Source organism: Triticum urartu, chromosome 6A, assembly GCF_056163025.1.
Source record: "Triticum urartu cultivar PI428250 chromosome 6A, HENAU_Tu73, whole genome shotgun sequence".
Taxonomy (NCBI): Eukaryota; Viridiplantae; Streptophyta; class Magnoliopsida; order Poales; family Poaceae; genus Triticum; species Triticum urartu.
Window position 1 is genome coordinate 498369015 of NC_141878.1, and position 20681 is coordinate 498389695.

A 20681-nucleotide genomic window follows, 5' to 3' on the forward strand; every position below is an offset into this window, starting at 1 on the left:
GCAAGCATCTCGGAGTTGGAATATACGCTTTGATAAGTTGATCAAAGCATATAGTTTTATACAGACTTGCGGTGAAGCCTGTATTTACAAGAAAGTGAGTGGGAGCACTACAGCATTTCTGGTAAGTATATGTGAAAGACATATTGTTGATCGGAGATAATGTAGAATTATTCTGCAAAGCATAAAGGAATATTTGAAAGGAGTTTTTCAAAGAAAGACCTCGGTGAAGCTGCTTACATATTGAGCATCAAGATCTATTGAGATAGATCAAGATGCTTGATAAGTTTTTCAATGAGTACATACCTTGACAGGATTTTGAAGTAGTTCAAAATGGAACAGTCAAAGAAGAAGTTCTTGCCTGTGTTACAAGGTCTGAAGTTGAGTAAGACTCAAAACCCGACCACGGCAGAAGATAGAGAGAGAATGAAAGTCATTCCCTATGCCTTAGTCATAGGTTCTATAAAGTATGCCATGCTGTGTACCAGACCTATTGTATACCCTGCCCTGAGTTTGGCAAGGGAGTACAATAGTGATCTTGGAGTAGATCACTGGACATTGGTCAAAATTATCCTTAGTGGAATAAGGATATGTTTCTCGATTATGGAGGTGACAAAAGGTTCATCGTAAAGGGTTACGTCGATGCAAGTTTTGACACTGATCCAGATGACTCTAAGTCTCAATCTGGATACATATTGAAAGCGGGAGCAATTATCTAGAATAGCTCCATGTAGAGCATTGTTGACATAGAAATTTGCAAAATACTTACAGATCTGAATGTGGCAGACCCGTTGACTAAACTTCTCTCACAAGCAAAACATGATCACACCTCAGTACTCTTTGGGTGTTAATCACATAGCGACGTGAACTAGATTATTGACTCTAGTAAACCCTTTCGATGTTGGTCACATGTCGATGTGAACTATGGGTGTTAATCACATGGTGATGTTAAATCACATGGCGATGTGAACTAGATTATTGACTCTAGTGCAAGTGGGAGACTGAAGGAAATATGCCCTAGAGGCAATAATAAAGTTATTATTTATTTCCTTATATCATGATAAATGTTTATTATTCATACTAGAATTGTATTAACCAGAAACATAATACTTGTGTGAATACATAGACAAACTAAACGTCACTAGTATGCCTCTACTTGACTAGCTCGTTAATCGAAGATGGTTATGTTTCCTAACCATAGACATGTGTTGTCATTTGATTAACGGGATCACATCATTAGGAGAATGATGTGATTGACATGACCCATTCCATTAGCTTAGCACCCGATCGCTTAGTATGTTGCTATTGCTTTCTTCATGACTTATACATGTTCCTGTGACTATGAGATTATGCAACTCCCGTTTGCCGGAGGAACACTTTGTGTGCTACCAAACGTCACGATGTAACTGGGTGATTATAAAGGTGCTCTACAGGTGTCTCCAAAGGTACATGTTGGGTTGGCGTATTTCGAGATTAGGATTTGTCACTCCGATTGTCGGAGAGGTATCTCTGGGCCCTCTCAGTAATGCACATCACTTAAGCCTTGCAAGCAATACAACTAATGAGTTAGTTGCGAGATGATGTATTATGGAACGAGTAAAGAGACTTGCCGATAACAAGATTGAACTAGGTATTGAGATACCGACGATCGAATCTCGGGCAAGTAACATACCGATGACAAAGGGAACAACGTATGTTGTTATGCGGTCTGACCGATAAAAGATCTTCATAGAATATGTAGGAGCCAATATGAGCATCCAGGTTCCGCTATTGGTTATTGACCAGAGACGTGTCTCGGTCATGTCTACATTGTTCTCGAACCCGTAGGGTCCGCACGCTTAACGTTACGATGACAGTTTCATTATGAGTTTATATATTTTGATGTACTGAAGGTTGTTCGGAGTCCCGGATATGATCACGGACATGACGAGGAGTCTCGAAATGGTTGAGACATAAATATCGATATATTGGACGGCTATATTCGGACACCGGAAGTGTTTCGGGTGATTTCGAAGAAAACCGGAGTGCCGGAAGGGTTACCGGAACCCCCCGGGGAAGTATTGGGCCTTAGTGGGCCTGAGGGGAGAGAGAGGGCAGCAGCCCAGGAGGTGGCGCGCCCCCTCCCATGAGGAGTCTGAATTGGACTAGGGGAGGGGGGCGCGGCCCCTCTTTCCCTCTCCCTCTCCCTCTCTTTCCTTCCCCCTTCTCTCTTCCTAGTTGGACTAGGAAAGGGGAGTCCTACTCCTACTAGGAGGAGGACTCCCCCCTCCTTGGCGCACCCCAAGGGCCGGCCGGCCTCCCCCCTTGCTCCTTTATATACGGGGGCAGGGGGGCACCTCTAGACACACAAGTTGATCTTCGTGATCGTTCTCTTAGCCGTGTGCGGTGCCCCCCTCCACCATAATCCTCGATAATATTGTAGCGGTGCTTAGGTGAAGCCCTGCGACGGTAGAACATCAAGATCGTCACCACGCCGTCGTGCTGACGGAACTCTTCCCCGACACTTTGCTGGATCGGAGTCCGGGGATCGTCATCGAGCTGAACGTGTGCTAGAACTCGGAGGTGCCGTAGTTTCGGTGCTTGATCGGTCGGGCCGTGAAGACGTACGACTACATCAACCGCGTTGTGCTAACGCTTCCACTTCCGGTCTATGAGGGTACGTAGACAACACTCTCCCCTCTCGTAGCTATGCATCACCATGATCTTGCGTGTGCGTAGGAATTTTTTTGAAATTACTACGTTCCCCAACACAGTATCCATCCTTCAACACATAACCGAGAAAAACTTCGGAAATCATCTACCTCAACCTTCGAAAAGCATCCGTTATATAAGTTATGGCAATACTCCCAAACTCCTGCCCCAGTACTGGGTGGCGTCGAGGTTATCTCACCAACAACTGCATAAAAGAGATTTTCGATGTCGGCAAAACTCAGGTATTCCAGAATCTCAACGATAAAATTGCGACGACAACACCTCGGAGCTCAACTCCCCGGGACACTGCCACAACCCCTAAATGACAGGAGGCACCAAGAACAATGTTCTCGTCACAAATCGATCGGAACGATTCCAAGATACCCGCGTGATCCTAAATTTTTTTTAGTGAAATTTGAGAAGAGAAGAGTCAAAACTCTACATCAGGATGCCTCACCAGAGCGATGAAGGGACTGGGGAGTAAAAAGAATTCCTAAACTCTCCGATATATATAATCCTAAATGACTCCAAACATTTTTCTAGACTCAACAACGCCAACGATTCGATCAAGCAGGGGGCTCCTAAGGTCGGGGAAGGCTCTGATTACCAACTTGTAACGCCCTCGATGCGGCTATATCTCCTACATGTCGAAGCACGACTTAGAGGCATAACCGCATTGAAAACAATGTCGCAAGTAAGGTAATCTTCACAACAACCCATGTAAATAGATAAAAGGGAAAGGATGCATAGTTGGCTTACACTCGCCACGTCACACAAATACATGAATAACATTACAATCATCCAATACACTCATGGTCCGACTACGGTACCAAAATAAAGATCAACCCCCACATGCGACACGGTCCCCGATCGCCCCAACTGGGCACCACTACTGATCATCTGGGAAAGACACATAGTAACGGCGAGAGTCTTCATCGAACTCCCACTTGAGCTCAAGCGCATCGTCTGGAACGGTATCATCGGTCCCTGCAACTGGTTTTGGAAGTAATCTGTGAGTCATGGGGACTCAGCAATCTCGCACCCTCGCGATCAAGACTATTTAAGCTTATAGGTAAAGGCAAGGTAATATGTGGAGCTGCAGCAAGCGACTAGCATATATGGTGGCTAACCTGTTCGCAAAAGAGAGCGAGAAGAGAAGGCAAAAGCACGGTCGAACAACTATGATCAAGAAGTGATCCTAGAACAACCTACGTCAAACATTACTCCAACACCGTGTTCACTTCCCGGACTCCGCCGAGAAGAGACCATCACGGTTACACACGCGGTTGATTCATTTTAATTAAGTTAAGTTTCATGTTATCTACAACCGGACATTAACAAATTCCCATCTGCCCATAACCGTGGGCACGGCTTTCAAAAGTTCAAATCCCTGCAGGGGAGTCCCAACTTAGCCCATCACAAGCTCTCACGGTCAACGAAGGATATTCCTTCTCCCGAGATATTCCGATCAGGCTCGGCATCCCGGTTACAAGACATCCTCGACAATGGTAAAACAAGTCCAGCAACACCGCCCTAATGTGCCGACAAATCCCGATAGGAGCTGCACATATCTCGTTCTCAGGGCACACTCAGATGAGCCAGACGTCGGGCAGGCCAGCCCAGAGTTGCCCCTGGTAGCCCCGGACATCGCTCAGTTGGACCAACACTTAGAGAAGCACTGGCCTAGGAGGGTTAAAAAAAAGATGACCCTTGAGTCCACGAAACCCAAGGGAAAAAGGCTAGGTGGCGGATGGTAAAACCAATGTTGGGCATTGCTGGAAGAGTTTTATTCAAGGCGAACTGTCAAGGGGTTCCCATTATAACCCAACCGCGTAAGGAACGCAAAATCCGGGAACATAACACCGATATGACGGAAACTAGGGCGGTAAGAGTGGAACAAAACACTAGGCATAAGGCCGAGCCTTCCACCCTTTACCAAGTATATAGGTGCATTAAGATAATAAGATAATATAGTGATATCCCAACAATAAACAATGTTCCAACAAGGAACGATCTCCAATCTTCACCAGCAACTAGCAATACTATAAGAGGGGCTGAGCAAAGCGGTGACATAGCCAATCAACGGTTTGCTAGGACATGGTGGGTTAGAGGTTTGACATGGCAATTTGGGAGGCATGATAAGCAAGTGGTAGGCATCATAGCATAGGCATAGCAAAAGAGCGAGCATCTAGCAAGCAAAGATAGAAGTGATTTTGAGGGTATGATCATCTTGCCTGCAAAGTTGTCAGAGTTGACTTGATCATCGTAAGCGAACTCAACGGGCTCCTCGTTCATGAACTCGTCTCCTGACTCTACCCAAACAAGAACAACAAGCAAACGGAACACAATTAATCACGTGCAAAGCTCAAACAACATGATGCAAACATGGTATGGTATGCGGGACGCGGTATGGGATGCATATGCAAGATTTTACAAGGAATGATTGAACCTGGCCTCAACTTGGAAATCCAAGAGTGCCACTGGAAAGGTGAGGTGATTTCGGTTGAAATCGATATAAAGATCACCGGAATCGGATGCACGGTTTGGAAATGGCAAGCAAAACAAATATGGCACCGGACTGCGATAATCAGCAAGTGACCAACTAAATGCATCAAGATGAATGTGCTACAGCACTCAAACATGACAACAAAATACATGACAGGGATCCACTCATGATGCTTGACAAAAGATGAACACTGAGCTACGGCTAATTCATCCATTAACAGGTCCAAACAAGCATGGCAAAAGTGCAAATGATAACAGGTTTCAGACTTAGTGAAATTAACACAAGTCTGGAATTTAACATCAGAAAGCACACTTTAGAGCATGAAAACTATATGCTACAGGAACTTAACATGGAAAAGCAAGGCATGGCATGAAGCTACTCAAAGCACTTAACAAAAGTCCCTTAGTGACATTGAGCCAAAAGGGCTCAGAAAATACAATTGTAAGCATGTGAACATGGCAAAAACATAAACAGATTTCAGACTTAGTGAAAAACTGAAGCATGCAAATCAGTTAACGAGTAGACATGTTTACGAGCTCGATGCACTCACTACAGAGCATTGCATGACCAACTAAGCATACACCCATCAAGAATACATGGCATAAAAGCTATACATGGCAAGAACAACAACATAGCATGCACGGATCAATAACAACATCCTCGGCAAAATCGCTAATCATGTCAACAATCTGCCAGGATCACTTTATAGCAAAAGTAGAGCTCGATTGACTCAAGCTAGGGTGCTCCATAATTTCAAACAAAGACATGGATGGATAGAGCACCACAATGTTAGCAAATCATCCTTACTGATCATCCTCAAAAGAGGCACGGATAACTAGGAAACAACATGAACATATGGCATAACGACAAAATCAGGACAAGGACTTAGTGAAATTCTAAGTCCCTGAAATCAGCATTATCGATTACGCTACTTTGCAAGCTCGTGCTAGTCACCACAAATATCACAAAAATATATGGTAAGCACCTATGTAAAGATGACATGGCATATAACAAAACTCATGTAAAGCTCAGGAGCATATCATGCACACATTAAACATGGCAAAAATGACAAAATGCCATTTGATAAAACAGATCTGCCAAATTTCTCACATAGCCCTCTTCCAACAGAATTTCTGGCATCAAGATGAACTCAAATAAAAATGATGCAGTGAGATGAAATGATTTACTCGTCAAGACGAACATTTTGATATGCTACACGCGCAAATCGGAGCTATGGATGCAGAGTTATGGCATGTCAAAGTATGCAAGAAAATTAGGGTTTCGAGACAAAAGTCAACCGCGGGATATTTCGAGATCTGAGATCCGGCCAGAGTTACTGTAGCAGGGGCACGAAAAACGAGGTTCGCCGGGACCTGTTCGCCGGAATCGTCGCCGGACTTGACGGGGACGGAGGAGACGGCAGCCGGACCTTCGGGGGATGCCGGAGGAGCTCGCGGGGCGCTCGCCGGCGCCGGGCGGCGAGGTTGCCGCGGTGGGGCGGCGAGGTGCGGCCGGCCGGCGATAGTCGGCGGCGACCAGAGCGGAGCGAGCGGTGGCGGGGCGTCGGCGCGACGGAGGAAGGAGAGGCGAGGAGGCGCACGGGGTCTCGGGCCCGGATGGCGGCGGGGAGGGCCGGCCTCGGGCCAGGCGGGCCGGCGCGGGCGAGGCGGCGAACTGGGGACTCGCCGGGACACGTGGCGTGCCCTGGTTCGTCGCGGGCGGCGGCGGCGACTTTGTCCGGCCGGACCAGACGTGTCCGGCGTGGCGCGGTGGAAGAGGAGCTAGGTTAGGGGTAGAATGATCCGCGAATTTTCGGGGAAGGCCTTTATATAGGGGTAGAGGAGGCTAGGAAGCTCCAAATGGAGTGCGGTTTTCGGCCACACGATTGTGATCGAACGCTCTAGACGATGGAAGGGTTTTTTGGTGGGTTTTGGGCCAAATTGGAAGGGTGTTGGGCTGCAACACAAACGAGGCCTTCTCGGTCCCTCGATTAACCGTTGGAGTATCAAACGAAGTCCAAATGCCACGAAACTTGACAGGCGGTCTACCGGTAGTAAGCCAAGGCCGCATGACAAGTCTCGGTCCAATCCGGAAAAGTTTAATCCCTACACACGAAAAGAGGTAGAAAGGGGCACCGGAGGAGATAGGAGCGCCGGAATGCAAAACGGACAACGGGGAAAATGCTCGGATGCATGAGACGAACACGTATGCGAATGCAATGCACATGATGACATGATATGAGATGCATGACAAAGACAACAACACACACGGAGACAAAAACCCGAAACCGGGGAAATAAAATAACTTAGGCCGGAAACGGCAAGAGTTGGAATACATATAAGGTAAATTACATCTGGGGTGTTACAGAGCGCCGCTAGCCGCGGGCGGCAAAGGCAGGTGGTTCGGCGCTGCAGGAAGAATAGTAATAACCGGAGGAAGAAGAAGGAATAGGAACTGTTGGAGTGCCATCTGAGATGCTGACAAATCAACTAACACAAGTTTTTTTTAGTCAACTTGCACTCTCAGTTAGGATCAGCAAACAACTAGTGCAACTTAGGCCCTCTTTGATTCGTAGGATTCTTAAAACACGGGAATAGGAAAAATAAAGGATTAGGGTGGCATGCCCACTTGAATCCCATAGGATTAGTACATAGTGTTTGATGCCACAGGAAAAACAAAGAAAGTGAAAAAAAAAAGGTTGGAGTGGATGCTAGATTTTCAATGAAATATAGTAACATGATTCCATAGAAAAAAATCCTATAGGATTCAATCATATGAATCAAACGACCAATAACAATGTAGAAAAAAATTCTAAGGGTTCTCTAGACTTTGTAAATATAATGCATGTCCTTAAGACAAGTGCTAGTGAAAAAAAAATGGCACATCAGAGTCACCGGTGCTCAGGAAAGGAGATACATGCTTGAGTTTGCTTCACTGCTTCCCCAGTGCCTGCATGCAAAAGTGACCGTCTCTTTCTTATACAGCGCTTCATGCGGTGTTATTCTGAGTGCTTCTTTTCCTTTTCATCCACGCATATGATCTGATCACTGTACACCATTGTGCATTGGACGCCACAGGTGCTTGAGCCGGTGCTAGCAAGACAGGGAACGCAAGACAGTTGCCCCATCTAAGCACCTGTGTAGACTTGCTAGCTTTGGACAAAGCTAATGTTTTACAAGTGCTTAGTGACACCTCAATATTTCTCCTCAAGCACGTGTGTCTAAACACTCTGCACTGTACAAGGCTTTAACCTCCCTTTTTCTAGAAGAGAGCTAGGCCTCTCTTCCTGCCAACACTTGCCGAAACGGTTTTAAAGTCCATACATATGCAAATATGTAATCGTCTCCACAAACACTAAGGCAGCTGTCAAAAACCGTTTCCAGTAAGAACAAAACCTCGGGGTTACACGAACGCTGGACATCAAGCAGCAAAGCACAGATTGCCGCAGCATTACCCATGCCATCACAGTTCCAAAATAACAGCTTCGTACTCCCTCCATTCCAAATTATTCGTCGCAGGTATGAATGTATCTAGATTACTTGTTATAGGTATAAATGTATCTAGGTGTATTTTAATTCTAGATACATCCATTCCTACGACGAGTAATTTGGAACAAAGGGAGTAGATGGCAGCGGTCTCCTCCGCGAGACCCCGCCGATCCTGTAAAACTTCCAGATGCAATCGCAAGGAGACCTCACGAACAAAACAGGAACCCTAGATGCAGCATCACCATCCCGCCCACCACAAACGCTCAAGACCAGGAAGTGGCTCAACGACCACCCCTTGATAACTCAAGAACCACCAGCATCTAGGGAGAGTAAAGCAACATAGTAGAACATCTGCTTTCATTAAATTATTATTATTATCATTAGAAAGATATAAACGCAACAGTTCACCTTTGCCGTTTTACTCTCAATCTGCTAAGACTACGATAGTTACCAACCAAAACAGCCAGTAATAATATACCAATTCCCCATATGTAATAATGCGGTAGGAACCAAAGGACTAGCAAACAATTCCCGTACATTCCATCGACCATTACACATCGGAAATTGAAACTTGAAACAAGCGACTAGAAAACTGCCTGTAAACTTCAGTTAAGATTCTGTTCACAGCTCGCAGAGAATACAAATACGAGAGGCAACACATGGCCAGGTAGAATTCCAGGGGTGAGGCTTCTCCCTTCCGAGGAACACCAGTGATAAGGGCTCTAATGTTCTATATGGGTGCCATGCTCATCGGTTACCACCACCGCTGCGGACACCATATCCCCCTCTGCCTCGCCGCTGCTGCTGACCACGCCGCTGCTGGTTAAACTGATGGCCATTGGTAGGAGCTTTTGGTTGCTGCGGTGGCATGACCCTCATCCGTTGCTGCTTCATCTGTGCAAAGAGCGCATCCATTGTCCTTGGAGGCTCATTCTGCATCTCCTTACCCTAGTAACAGAAAGAAAACATTATTAGCAATGCTACAAAAAGGTATTAGGTGGACAACAAATGCAATACAAATATGAAATGTTTAGGCAGGGTTTCATGTCTCATGCAACTCAAGAAAAACCAGTGTGTTTCATGTTTGTCATCGAGGTGCAGAAAAACATTGCAATAGGAAAAACACATGAATAAGATATCATATACTATGGTTTCCTACACGATCTCGAAAATAGGAATTTTGAAGTAGTGTGTTTCGATGGTTCACAGGAAATAAATACAGGAATTGTGAAGGCATGAGGAGAGTCCATAGAGATAGAGAAAGTGTATTGGACTTCTGAGAGGAAAAGAAAATTGAGGTTTAGCACATATTAGATTTCCTATGGAATTGTAGGCATGGGATGCATCCCACTGGAATTTGACAAGCCAGAATCCTACATCCAAAACTCAAAGGGCTGGAACCAACATTTGTGCAAAATACAATACAAAAGGGCGCTTAAAATGCTAGATGTCACTCTGCAAAGAAGATGCTATTTTTCGATAGTGGAAATGCGTGCAAAACAAACACGCATCAAGATATGTTACTAGGAGTTGAGTATGAAGTCGTTTTTTAAGCAACTTTCCATGCATGCACAAGAATACCTTCCAACTCCTAACCGTCATAAATGGAAAATATTATCATATGCCAACCTAGTTTTAACTACTCCAATCAGAGAAAGATATGTGTAAATGTGTATTGATGTCTTCCAAGTAAAAAACCAAATCTCATAACTAGCTCCACTACCTACCATAAAAGGCATATAAACATCTATATTCTTCCCCTTAGATAGCCATCCCCGCAGTACTCTTTAGAATAGCACACTAGTGCGATCTCTTCTGTAACCACAGACCCATCAGTGATCGCTTTTAGCAGGCATATATATGACCACGGCATACACAGGGCGACAAACAACTTTGTGGGTTTCATATCTGGCAAGTACCTTCAACTAAACATGTGGAGTATTAAATACATCTACTACCAATCAATACTGGTAATACTGGATAACTGATCCAGATCAGCATGGCCTATTCTGAAACAAGCAACAGTATCCTTTTTTGGAAGTAACATTTTCTATTAGCACGATGTTTTTGAAGCAGCATAAAACAAGTGAAAAGGTTGGCACCAACAATCAGAATGCTAATTAGATAAAAAAAATAGCTACTAGCTGTGCTACAATGGTGCTCCCATTCCTACAAGGTAGAGAACTTAAGCAAGTGGACAAATAGATCAACAAGGTTTACACATTAAATAACAACAAAATTAGAAGGCTTGTCCTCAAATATTATAAAGAACAATGATCATAGCTTATATTGCTAAGTCTACTTCCATTTCAAATCAGTTTGTACCTTGCTGTTCTGAAGAGCCTCGCTTACGGGCCTCCTCTGTGCTGAGGTAGACGGGCCACTGCATACAGAGCAAAACATTAGTGGCCCACATGAGGAGTTACCTACCAAGAATCGTGCGCAACAGAGAACCAACAGGTAGTTTTAATGGTCTGTGCTTCATGGTGGTAAAGCACAATCACCATACTCTTCAAAATAAGAATTCTCTATGTTCTAAATCAGGTGCACATACCATGTTTTTGAACAAAACAAAGCAATAAATGATAACTATAACTGATTTCTGATCAAAGACTGCATATATAGATTCCACTTGATCCATAAGGCCTCACATCCTATACTGTTACATCCACCAAATGAATGCAGACAATCCAACAACTTTCCCAGTTGACACAATTTTACTGCTTGGTCAGACCGTTAAGCTCATGATAGCAAGTTAGACTGCTGAGACAATCAAGCCAAAGGAATGCTAGGAATCAGGGAAAGTGATCACATGAGTTGGTCCCAAAAGGCAGCCTCCATACAGCACAGCGTACTGGGATGATTCTTGACAAGAAAAAATCATGAGATACCATGATATACTATTACCCAGTTGAACTGCGGACACATGGCTAGCTTCTTTGCTGAGAACCAGTGAACAATTGAAAACATAGAGCACTTGCTGATCGAAATCCAAGATAGGCACTGGCAATAATGCACGACACTATGATACAAACCAATCAGGCATATGAGAACAGCAGCAAAAATAAATTACTGAGACACAGCATACGACAATTTTGTTGGTGTGAACACACTAACCTACATTCACACTGTTTTCATGAACAAACAAAAGCTTATCGTCTGCACAATTTAGCTAGTGGTCAAAACCACTTTATCTCTGGTCATACAAAGGATCTGTGGTGTCCAGTGGGCAGTGGTATCAGATGCTAGAAAGTATCATATCCAGCTCCTACCAAGCCAGCAAATGAGAACAAGGTTGACCGCCCAAATAAATAGTGTTGACCACCCAAAATAGCACCAGTCCAACTGCTAATACATCATAAATAGCCTTGTTGTATGTAAGGCAACACCAGATGTACATCCAAGGTGTTCCAGCAGCTTCACAAATTTGACCATCAGTCCATTACAGCCAGAATAAAAGTTTTTGATCACACAGCCATAATGAAAGTAACCCATAGCTTTGTGAGTTTAAGGCCCTTAGATAACCATGCAATCCAATATGATCTGCTCAGTTTACTGCAACTCTTATTCATCGTGTATTTCTCACACTTCAACCAAAAAGTAGGCCTTGTGCCACAATACTACGAAGTTGGTTGATGTTTATACTTCCATGTGAACCAATGGAATACAGATAGCAGCAAAATTAATATGGGTTCAACAGAAACACCAGCACCATAACTTCAGCCAATAGACCCAAAGGTGCAAGTCAAATTATTTAACGGGTCCTTGAATGCCACCTTATCGTAAGCAATAAAAGAACCATTGTTTACCTGTTCATAATTTGTTTGTTCAGATAAAGTGACTAGAGTAACTACACAAAGACAGATAACATTGTAGTGATTTGTTGATACCTTGGTTTGTTCCATCTGTCAGCCCTACCGCGCACAGGCATAGTAGCAGCCTTGTTTGCAGCCTGCTTTGTGATTTGGAACTGATTTGCATCAAGATTTGACCTCCTTTGTGCCAGAACACCCTAATAAACCAAAGCAACATTAGAAAACCAAACATAAGGCAATCTATAAACAGTAACTTTGAGTAGCACATACTTGTCGTATAGATGATCTAGACTCATGAAATCGCTGAACCTTTGCCTTCCCTTGATTACTGTTACCATTCTGAAAAGGACGCTTTTTTACCTGTGATTACAGAAAATATGGTAATTATCAGAACTTGGCAGTACATTATAACAATGTAAAGGAAGAGGGGCACAACAACAACAACAACAAAGCCTTTAGTCCCAAACAAGTTGGGGTAGGCTAGAGGTGAAACCCATAAGATCTCACAACCAACTCATGGTTCTAGCACATGGATAGCAAGCTTCCACGCACCCCTATCCATGGCGAAGAGGGGCGCACTCAAATGAATTATAAGGCCTACCTGCTGTCTAGGGGCTTTCTTGCCTGCAGGACCTTTTTTCTTTGACATCTTAATAATATCCTCTGTATAAACACACAAGAAAAAACATGAGCTAAGTTAATCTCCAAGATATGAATCAGTGTCACAGAACAAACAACAAATGAATAGCATACCCAGAGTCATGTCCATCTTTTTCTCAGTAAAAGCAATAGCTTCAGCAGTGAGTGGCACTGAATCCATATCTGAAAGCAATTAGGGAAAGAATCACTAAAATGCACCGATACGGACAGGTGTATCAGTATCGGGCCGATAAAGATACGTAATTTGCCATTTTGGAAAAGCGCCAATACAGGGATACGTTTTACTAATTTTTTTTATTCAAAAAAAATGTGTACAGAAGCTAGGAACAGCAGATTACCTTGTTTGCTGCTCTCCTGAGGATGCTGAAGCAGCTCCAAGCCTCTCCAATTGACTATGTTGATGCCCTGTTCAAAAGGGATATGATTAGACTCTTAGTAAGTGTAGAATTAATATGGAACAAAATCAAATCATTAGGGAGTGATTGGTTCAGCTGAAAATTTTGGAAAAGCTGCTGTGAACTTTGGGAAAGCAGCTGTGAGAAAGCTGACAGTTGCTTGGTTGGAACAACAGTGAAACTGTGGACTGAGTTTGAATAGTCCGTAATGCCCCCTAATGACCCTGAAGGAAAATTTCATTTTTGTAATGTGAGTTCTAAATTATAGCACTACACATGTTCTTTCAAAGTTGAAGAGGTTTCTGAATTTATGTAATTTTGTTCAAATTCACCAGCATATGCAATTCAATTTTTACACAATAATATTCATAGAAATTCTGCACATTGTTTCATTTCAATCAAATCCGTAGAGATATTTTCACCCCCAAAAAATCAAACTTGTGACTTGTTGGACAGAGATTTAAAACCAAAGCATATTCATTCTTCCAAGACGAATACAAAGAACTGATGGCACAAGTATACAACAGAAAGCGTTGATCAATACCAACCTTTGAGCCAATGTTAAAAAAAAAGCTGAAAGCGGAAAGCGTAAGCGAAGCGAAAGGCCACAGCTTAGAGCAGTTGGGCGCTTGAACGTTTTTTGTGTTTTTTTTTGCTTTCGAAATTGGACAGAATATGGCTGCTTTTGAATAATATTCACAGGAAAATAGGAAACATAGCACATAAATAATTGAAATAGCATGTGAAATGCAGTGCACGCCATTGTAAATACACAACAGGTTCACACAGCAAGCAAAATAGCAGGTAAAAGCCTCAAATGGAGTTCATTTTCAAACAAACATAGCCTAATAATAAGATAAATGGCATGTTGCCATCAATTGCCCAAGCAAGCAGAAGCATATTTCACCTGTTTAGAAGCATAAACAATAAAAGAGAACTTGAGGAAACAGACATTGCCCCTTAGTTTTGGATTTAACGACAGGTACTGCATGTTGTGTTCGCATAAATGGGTACATGGGGTAATTATGTGTTGCAGGAAATTTCAATGGTGTGAACCTATCAAAGAATAGTATCAAATGTTGCCATCCACTATCGCAACACCCTCTCCTTTCCCCTCCCTTCTAACCCCAGCCGAAAACCCAATTTCAGCCTAGCCCTTATTACCCCCATTTTCCCCTCCCACCTAGTCGACTTCAGCTCCAGCCTGATAGATTTCCCAGTGCTTTCGCTCGCCAAACCACGTGCAGCGCACACTAAACCAGTGCCTAGCGCTAAATCGCCGCCGAAATCCCGCTAAATGTCGCCTAGTGTTAAACCATCGCCTAGGGCAGAAGCGAGGCGGTAAGCCATCACTCAGCGCCTAAGCACGACTAAGTGTCGCTTAAAAACGATTTCCCAAACATTGCTTTGAACTTATGGCACAAATACATAACAAAAAACTAAACGATTGACAACTGCAAACATAGCTCACTGCATCCATCAAGTGTGCATGTCAGGTAACATCATCTCAAGGTTCATGAACCACGCAAAACCAACCCCTACATTGTAAAATTATCCCATCTAGGACTGCATGGTGCCATCCACATCTGCTTCCCCTTACACTTCACCGAACATGTACAACCAGTACAAGAAAAGCCAGACCAAATGGACACAATCAATTATCCATCATCAAATACAAGCACCCACTACATGGACACAATCTGAAACCTATAGCAATTATTCATCACCAATTTTGAATAAAACATTCTACTTTATCAAAAGAAGTTAAAAAAAAGTATGCAGTCTAGCAAAATGAAACTAATGCATACTATGGTCTAGGTAAAGTCCAAAGAAAAAGCATGGCATTCTGCCGATTTTTGCAAGAGCCAAACAAAACAAAAATCTCCTCTACTCCCCGTGTGTCGACAGAGTAAACATAAACAAAAATAATTCATCTCCTCTACTCGCACTAAACGCGGATCACTCTTCCAAACAGAGGGATTGCACCAGTACATGTACATGTTCAGTTTGGCGCATCTACAAAACAACTGAACCAGCCATCCCTCTTTAAATAAATAAACAATATAAACGATGTGCGATCTACAATCCAACTGAACCAGCCATCCATCAACAGCAATTCATACAAATACGTATACAAAGGAAAAGGAAATAAGAGCATGGCAGGGTATTCTAGAAAAAATAAGAGCATGGCAGGGGAGGGATGGAAGGAGTAGGAGGGAGGAGTAAGGAGAGGTGGTTACCTAGTGACGCGGCGCAGCCCCGGACGGCCGGCGCTACACGAATACCCGCCGGGGCGGATGGAGGTTCGCACGAGGGAGGGCGGAGCAGGAGGAACGGCCTGCACGAGGCCTGAAGGGGGGCGGGGGGGGGGGGGGGGGGGGGGGGGTGGCAGGGCGGCAGGGCGGCGGAGACTCCGGTCGGATGGCGTGTCAGGCTTCGGCGGCGACGCGCAACTACAACGCGGCAGCCGATTGAAGCCCGGAGCACGAGATTAGGTCAGGAGACGAGAGGGGGAGGAGGAGATATGGGATGCGTCCGGATCCCCGAGAATTTGCCAAACGGTGAATTTTGCAAAATTTTAAGAGGAACTACAACCGGACACCTCAAATCACCCTTGTGCGTTCAGACGGACTGTCCAGTCATTGTTGGTCATGAAATTGCCACTTAAGGGCATCCCCGGACCCGCAAATCTCCCGCGTGCGTCTAGATCACGCTGTCCGGACCGTGAAAATCATCCAACGCGGTCCTGCATCGGTCCATGGAACTGTTGAGGCGCGATTTTTCCCGCAAACCGGAGACAAACGTGGGGGCTTTGCATTAATCCGAACACGCGAAACGTCGCTCTCCGTCCCCCCGGCCCACCCAAAAGGAAGGCGGAGCCCACGCTTTGGTAGCATCCCGCACTGTTTTCGCGCCAAAATCCCCCACTCTCTTCTTCCATTCCCCGCCGCTCTGCACCCAATTCTCGCTCTTTTCTCCCACCCTATCCTTCCTTCTGCCGCCAACGCATGGAACCGTCGGAGAACTATCAAAGATGGAGCAGACGGAGGTGCCGGAGGATCCCAACATCACGCTCGCCCAGAAGATCAGCTGGAAGACGTGGCAAAATCGTTGCGTCAAAGTGAAGGCCGCAAAGGAGGAGAAACTCAAGAAACGGTTGGCCGCCGATGGGCCTGGTGGTGGCGATGGGTGTGGAGGTCGTGGCGGACGAGGCGGTCGGCGCCGCTATGACGAACGCCGCCAGATGGGTGCACCGACAGTATAGACAACGTTTTGGCCAAAGCCTTACAAGCCTCCGTACTACTACGTCGCCAAGCAGCTCGGAATCCCCGCCTGTGTGGTGCCTTACATCGTCGACGTTAATGCGGCGCCGCTCTTCTCCGAGTATTCTTCACCGCAACTCGTCCGAGCGCTGGCGGCTGCCGGGGAGCAGATGGGTGCCCGCAAGTTGTTTGTTGCAATGCCCAGAGTGGGGGTCGGCATACGACGCGGACAGGGAAATGCTCGACATCATCTGCGAGGGAGGCGAGGAAGGAGGAGTGGGCTATGAGGATGGGTAGGTGGAAGACTCGGATCCCACCCAGTCCGGCAACTACCAGCAGCATCAATCCTACACCTAGACCGGCGATGGCACACAGCAAAAGCAACATTGGGCCGTCGGATAGCAGCATCCGGAGGGGGAGGAGGAGGACGGCGACGACGATGATCCGGATGATACAACCGGCGGTCCGAAGAAGAAGGGTAGAGTAGGAAGCTTCAACATGCGGGAGGACGAGCTGTTGTGCGATGCATGGTTGGCCACTAGCCTTGATCCTCTCCATGGCATGGAGCAAAAGGGCACAACCTTTTGGAGGAACATTCACGTATGGTTCCATGAACACAAGCATTTCGTGTCTTACTCCGATACGATCATCCGCAACCGTGAGTGGAAGTCGCACAACCATCGATGGTACACTATCCAAGAGGTCGTGTCCAAGTATTGCATGCACTTGAAGCATCTCATGGCACAGTGGCCTAGCGGTGCACAAACCACAGAGCAAGTAAGTTGATCACTAGCCAGATATACTTTAATTTTGTTGATCACTAGCCGGACATGTATTGTTTTGTTGATCACTAGAGGATATGCATTGTTGATGTTGTTTCACTTTGTAGCCTACTCGTGCATGGTTGGTGTACAAGAAGTTGGATAAGAAGTCCTTCACCGACATGCATTGTTGGTTGAAGTTGAATGAGAAACTGAAGTGGAACTTTTTCATTGCCAAGACCGCCGCCCAAGCCAACGAGGAAGAAACCGGTGACCCTGCCGACCCAATGCAAGAACCACTGAAGAAGGTTAGAAGAAATTTACGGGGCAAGAAGTGGGAGGAGGAGAGGGAAGAGCGAGAAGGTGCGGTGACCAAGCTGACGGAGAGGTTCGAGGACATCTTGGTGAAGGAGGAGGAGGCATGCACGAGGCGCTCGCACATTTATACGTCTCCAACGTATCTATAATTTTTGATTGTTCCATGCTGTTATATGATGACCCACAAGTATAGGGGATCTACCGTAGTCCTTTCGATAAGTAAGAGTGTCGAACCCAACGAGGAGCAGAAGGAAATGATAAGCGGTTTCCAGCAAGGTATTCTCTGCAAGTACTGAAATAAGTGGTAACAGATAGTTTTGTGATAAGGTAATTTGTAACGAGCAATAAGTAACAAAAGTAAATAAGGTGCAGCAAGGTGGCCCAATCCTTTTGTAGCAAAGGACAAGCCTGGACAAACTCTTATAAGATGTAAAGTGCTCCCGAGGACACCTGAGAATATCGTCAAGCTAGTTTTCATCACACTCATATGATTCGCGTTCGGTACTTTGATAATTTGGTATGTGTGTGGACCGGTGCTTGGGTACTGCCCTTACTTGGACAAGCATCCCACTTATGATTAACCTCTATTGCAAGCATCCGCAACTACAACAAAAGTATTAAGGTAAACCTAACCATAGCATGAAACATATGGATCCAAATCAGCCCCTTACGAAGCAACGCATAAACTAGGGTTTAAGCTCCTATCACTCTAGCAACCCGTCATCTACTTATTACTTCCCAATGCCTTCCTCTAGGCCCAAATAATGGTGAAGTGTCATGTAGTCGACGTTCACATAACACCACTAGAGGAGAGACAACATACATCTCATCAAAATATCGAACGAATACCAAATTCACATGACTGCTAATAGCAAGACTTCTCCCATGTCCTCAGGAACAAAAGTAACTACTCACAAAGCATAAACATGTTCATAATCAGAGGGGTATTAATATGCATATAGGATCTGAACATATGATCTTTTACCAATTAAACCAACTAGCATCAACTACAAGGAGTAATTAACACTACTAGCAACCTACTAGCACCAATCCCGGACTTGGAGACAAGAATTGGATACAAGAGATGAACTGGGGTTTTGAGATGAGATGGTGCTGATGAAGATGTTGATGGAGATTGCCCTCTCCCAATAAGAGGAGCGTTGGTGATGACGTGGCGATAATTTCCCCCTCTGGGAGGGAAGTTTCCCCGACAGAACAGCTCCGCCAGAGCCCTAGATTGGTTCCGCTAAGGTTCCGCCTCGTGGCGGCGGAGTTTCGTCCGAGAAGATGGCTTATCATTTTTTTCCCATTGAAAGACTCCATATAGCATAAGATGGCCACCGGAGGGCCACCAGGGGGCCCACGAGGTAGGGGGCGCCCAGGGGGTAGGGGGCGCCCAGGGGGTAGGGCGCGCCCCCCACCCTCGTGGGAAGGGTGTGCCCCCCCTGGTGAAGTTCTTGCTCTCAGTATTTTTTATATATTTGGAAAACATCTTTCGTGAAGTTTCAGGACTTTTGGAGCTGTGCAGAATAGGTCTCTAATATTTGCTCATTTTCCAACCCAGAATCCCAGCTGCCGGCATTCTCCCTCTTTATATAAACCTTGTAAAATAAGAGAGAATAGGCATAAGTATTGTGACATAATGTGTAATAACAACCCATAATGCAATAAATATTGATATAAAAGCATGATGCAAAATGGACGTATCATTATATTATCAATCTCGGATGTTTTCTAACCATTTTATAGTCATTTTATATCATTTTTTGGTACTAACCTATTGACATAGTGCCAAGTGCCAATTGTTGTTTTCTGCATGTTTTTTACATCACAGGAAATCAATACCAAACGGAGTCCAAATGCAACGAAACTTTACGGAGATCTTTTATGGACCAGAAGACACCCAATGGGCTAATGCAGCGCCTGGGGGTGCTCCGAGGGGAGCAGAACCCACCAGGGTGCGCCAGGAGGCCCAGGCGCGCCCTGGTGGGTTGTGCCCATCTTGGGTGCCCCCTGGACCTCCTCTTTGCTCTATAAATACCCAAATATTCCAGAAACCCTAGGGGAGTCAACGAAAATCAATTCCAGACGCCGCAGAGTCCAGAACCACTAGATCCAATCTAGACACCATCACGGAGGGGTTCGCCACTTCCATTGGTGCCTCTCCGATGATGCGTGAGTAGTTCTTTGTAGACCTTCGGGCTCCGTAGTTAGTAGCTAGATGGCTTCCTCTCTCTCGTTTTATTCTCAATACAATGGTCTCTTGGAGATCCATATGATGTAACTCTTTTTGCGGTGTGTTTGTTGGGATCCGATGAACTTTTGAGTTTATGATGAGATCTATCTTTTTATATCCATGAAAGTTATTTGAGTTTCTTTGATCTCTTATATGCATGATTTCTTATAGCCTCGTATTTCTTCTTCAATATTTGGGTTTTGTTTGCCAAACTTGATCTATTTATCTTACAATGGGAAGAGGTGCTGTGTAGTGGGTTCGATCTTACGGTGCTTGATCCTAGTGACAGAAGGGGAACCGACACGTATGTATCGTTGCTACTAAGGATAAAACGATGGGGTATATCTCTACATAGATAGATCTTATCAACATCATGTCATCGTTCTTATTGCATTACTCCATTTTCCCATGAACTTAATACACTAGATGCATGCTGGATAGCGGTTGATGTGTGGAGTAATAATAGTAGATGCAGGCAGGAGTCAGTCTACTAATCCTGGACGTGATGCCTATGTAATGATCATTGCCTGGATATCATCATGATTATTTGA

At 44.9% G+C, this 20681-nt stretch overlaps 1 protein-coding gene across 1 annotated transcript; it reads right to left on the reverse strand.

Moving 5' to 3' along the window:
* Positions 1–9149: 9149 nt before the first annotated feature.
* LOC125514383 (uncharacterized) lies at positions 9150–16086 on the reverse strand. The gene is made up of 8 exons (XM_048679697.2): positions 15793–16086; positions 13496–13562; positions 13251–13319; positions 13099–13160; positions 12768–12857; positions 12573–12694; positions 11008–11065; positions 9150–9630 (listed from the first exon to the last, which is right to left on the reverse strand). The coding sequence occupies exons 3-8, from the start codon at positions 13315–13317 to the stop codon at positions 9430–9432; spliced, it is 600 nt and encodes a 199-aa protein (XP_048535654.1). The 5' UTR covers positions 13318–13319; positions 13496–13562; positions 15793–16086; the 3' UTR covers positions 9150–9429.
* Between the last annotated feature and the right edge of the window lie 4595 nt (positions 16087–20681).

Coding starts and splice junctions, on each gene's coding strand:
- LOC125514383 (XM_048679697.2), bottom strand. CDS start 13,317: ATGGATTCAGTGCCACTCACTGCTGAAGCTATTGCTTTTACTGAGAAA. Junction 13,161..13,250: donor AAAGATGGACATGACTCTGG/GTATGCTATTCA, acceptor GTGTTTATACAG/AGGATATTATTAAGATGTCA. Junction 12,695..12,767: donor CTAGATCATCTATACGACAA/GTATGTGCTACT, acceptor TTGGTTTATTAG/GGTGTTCTGGCACAAAGGAG.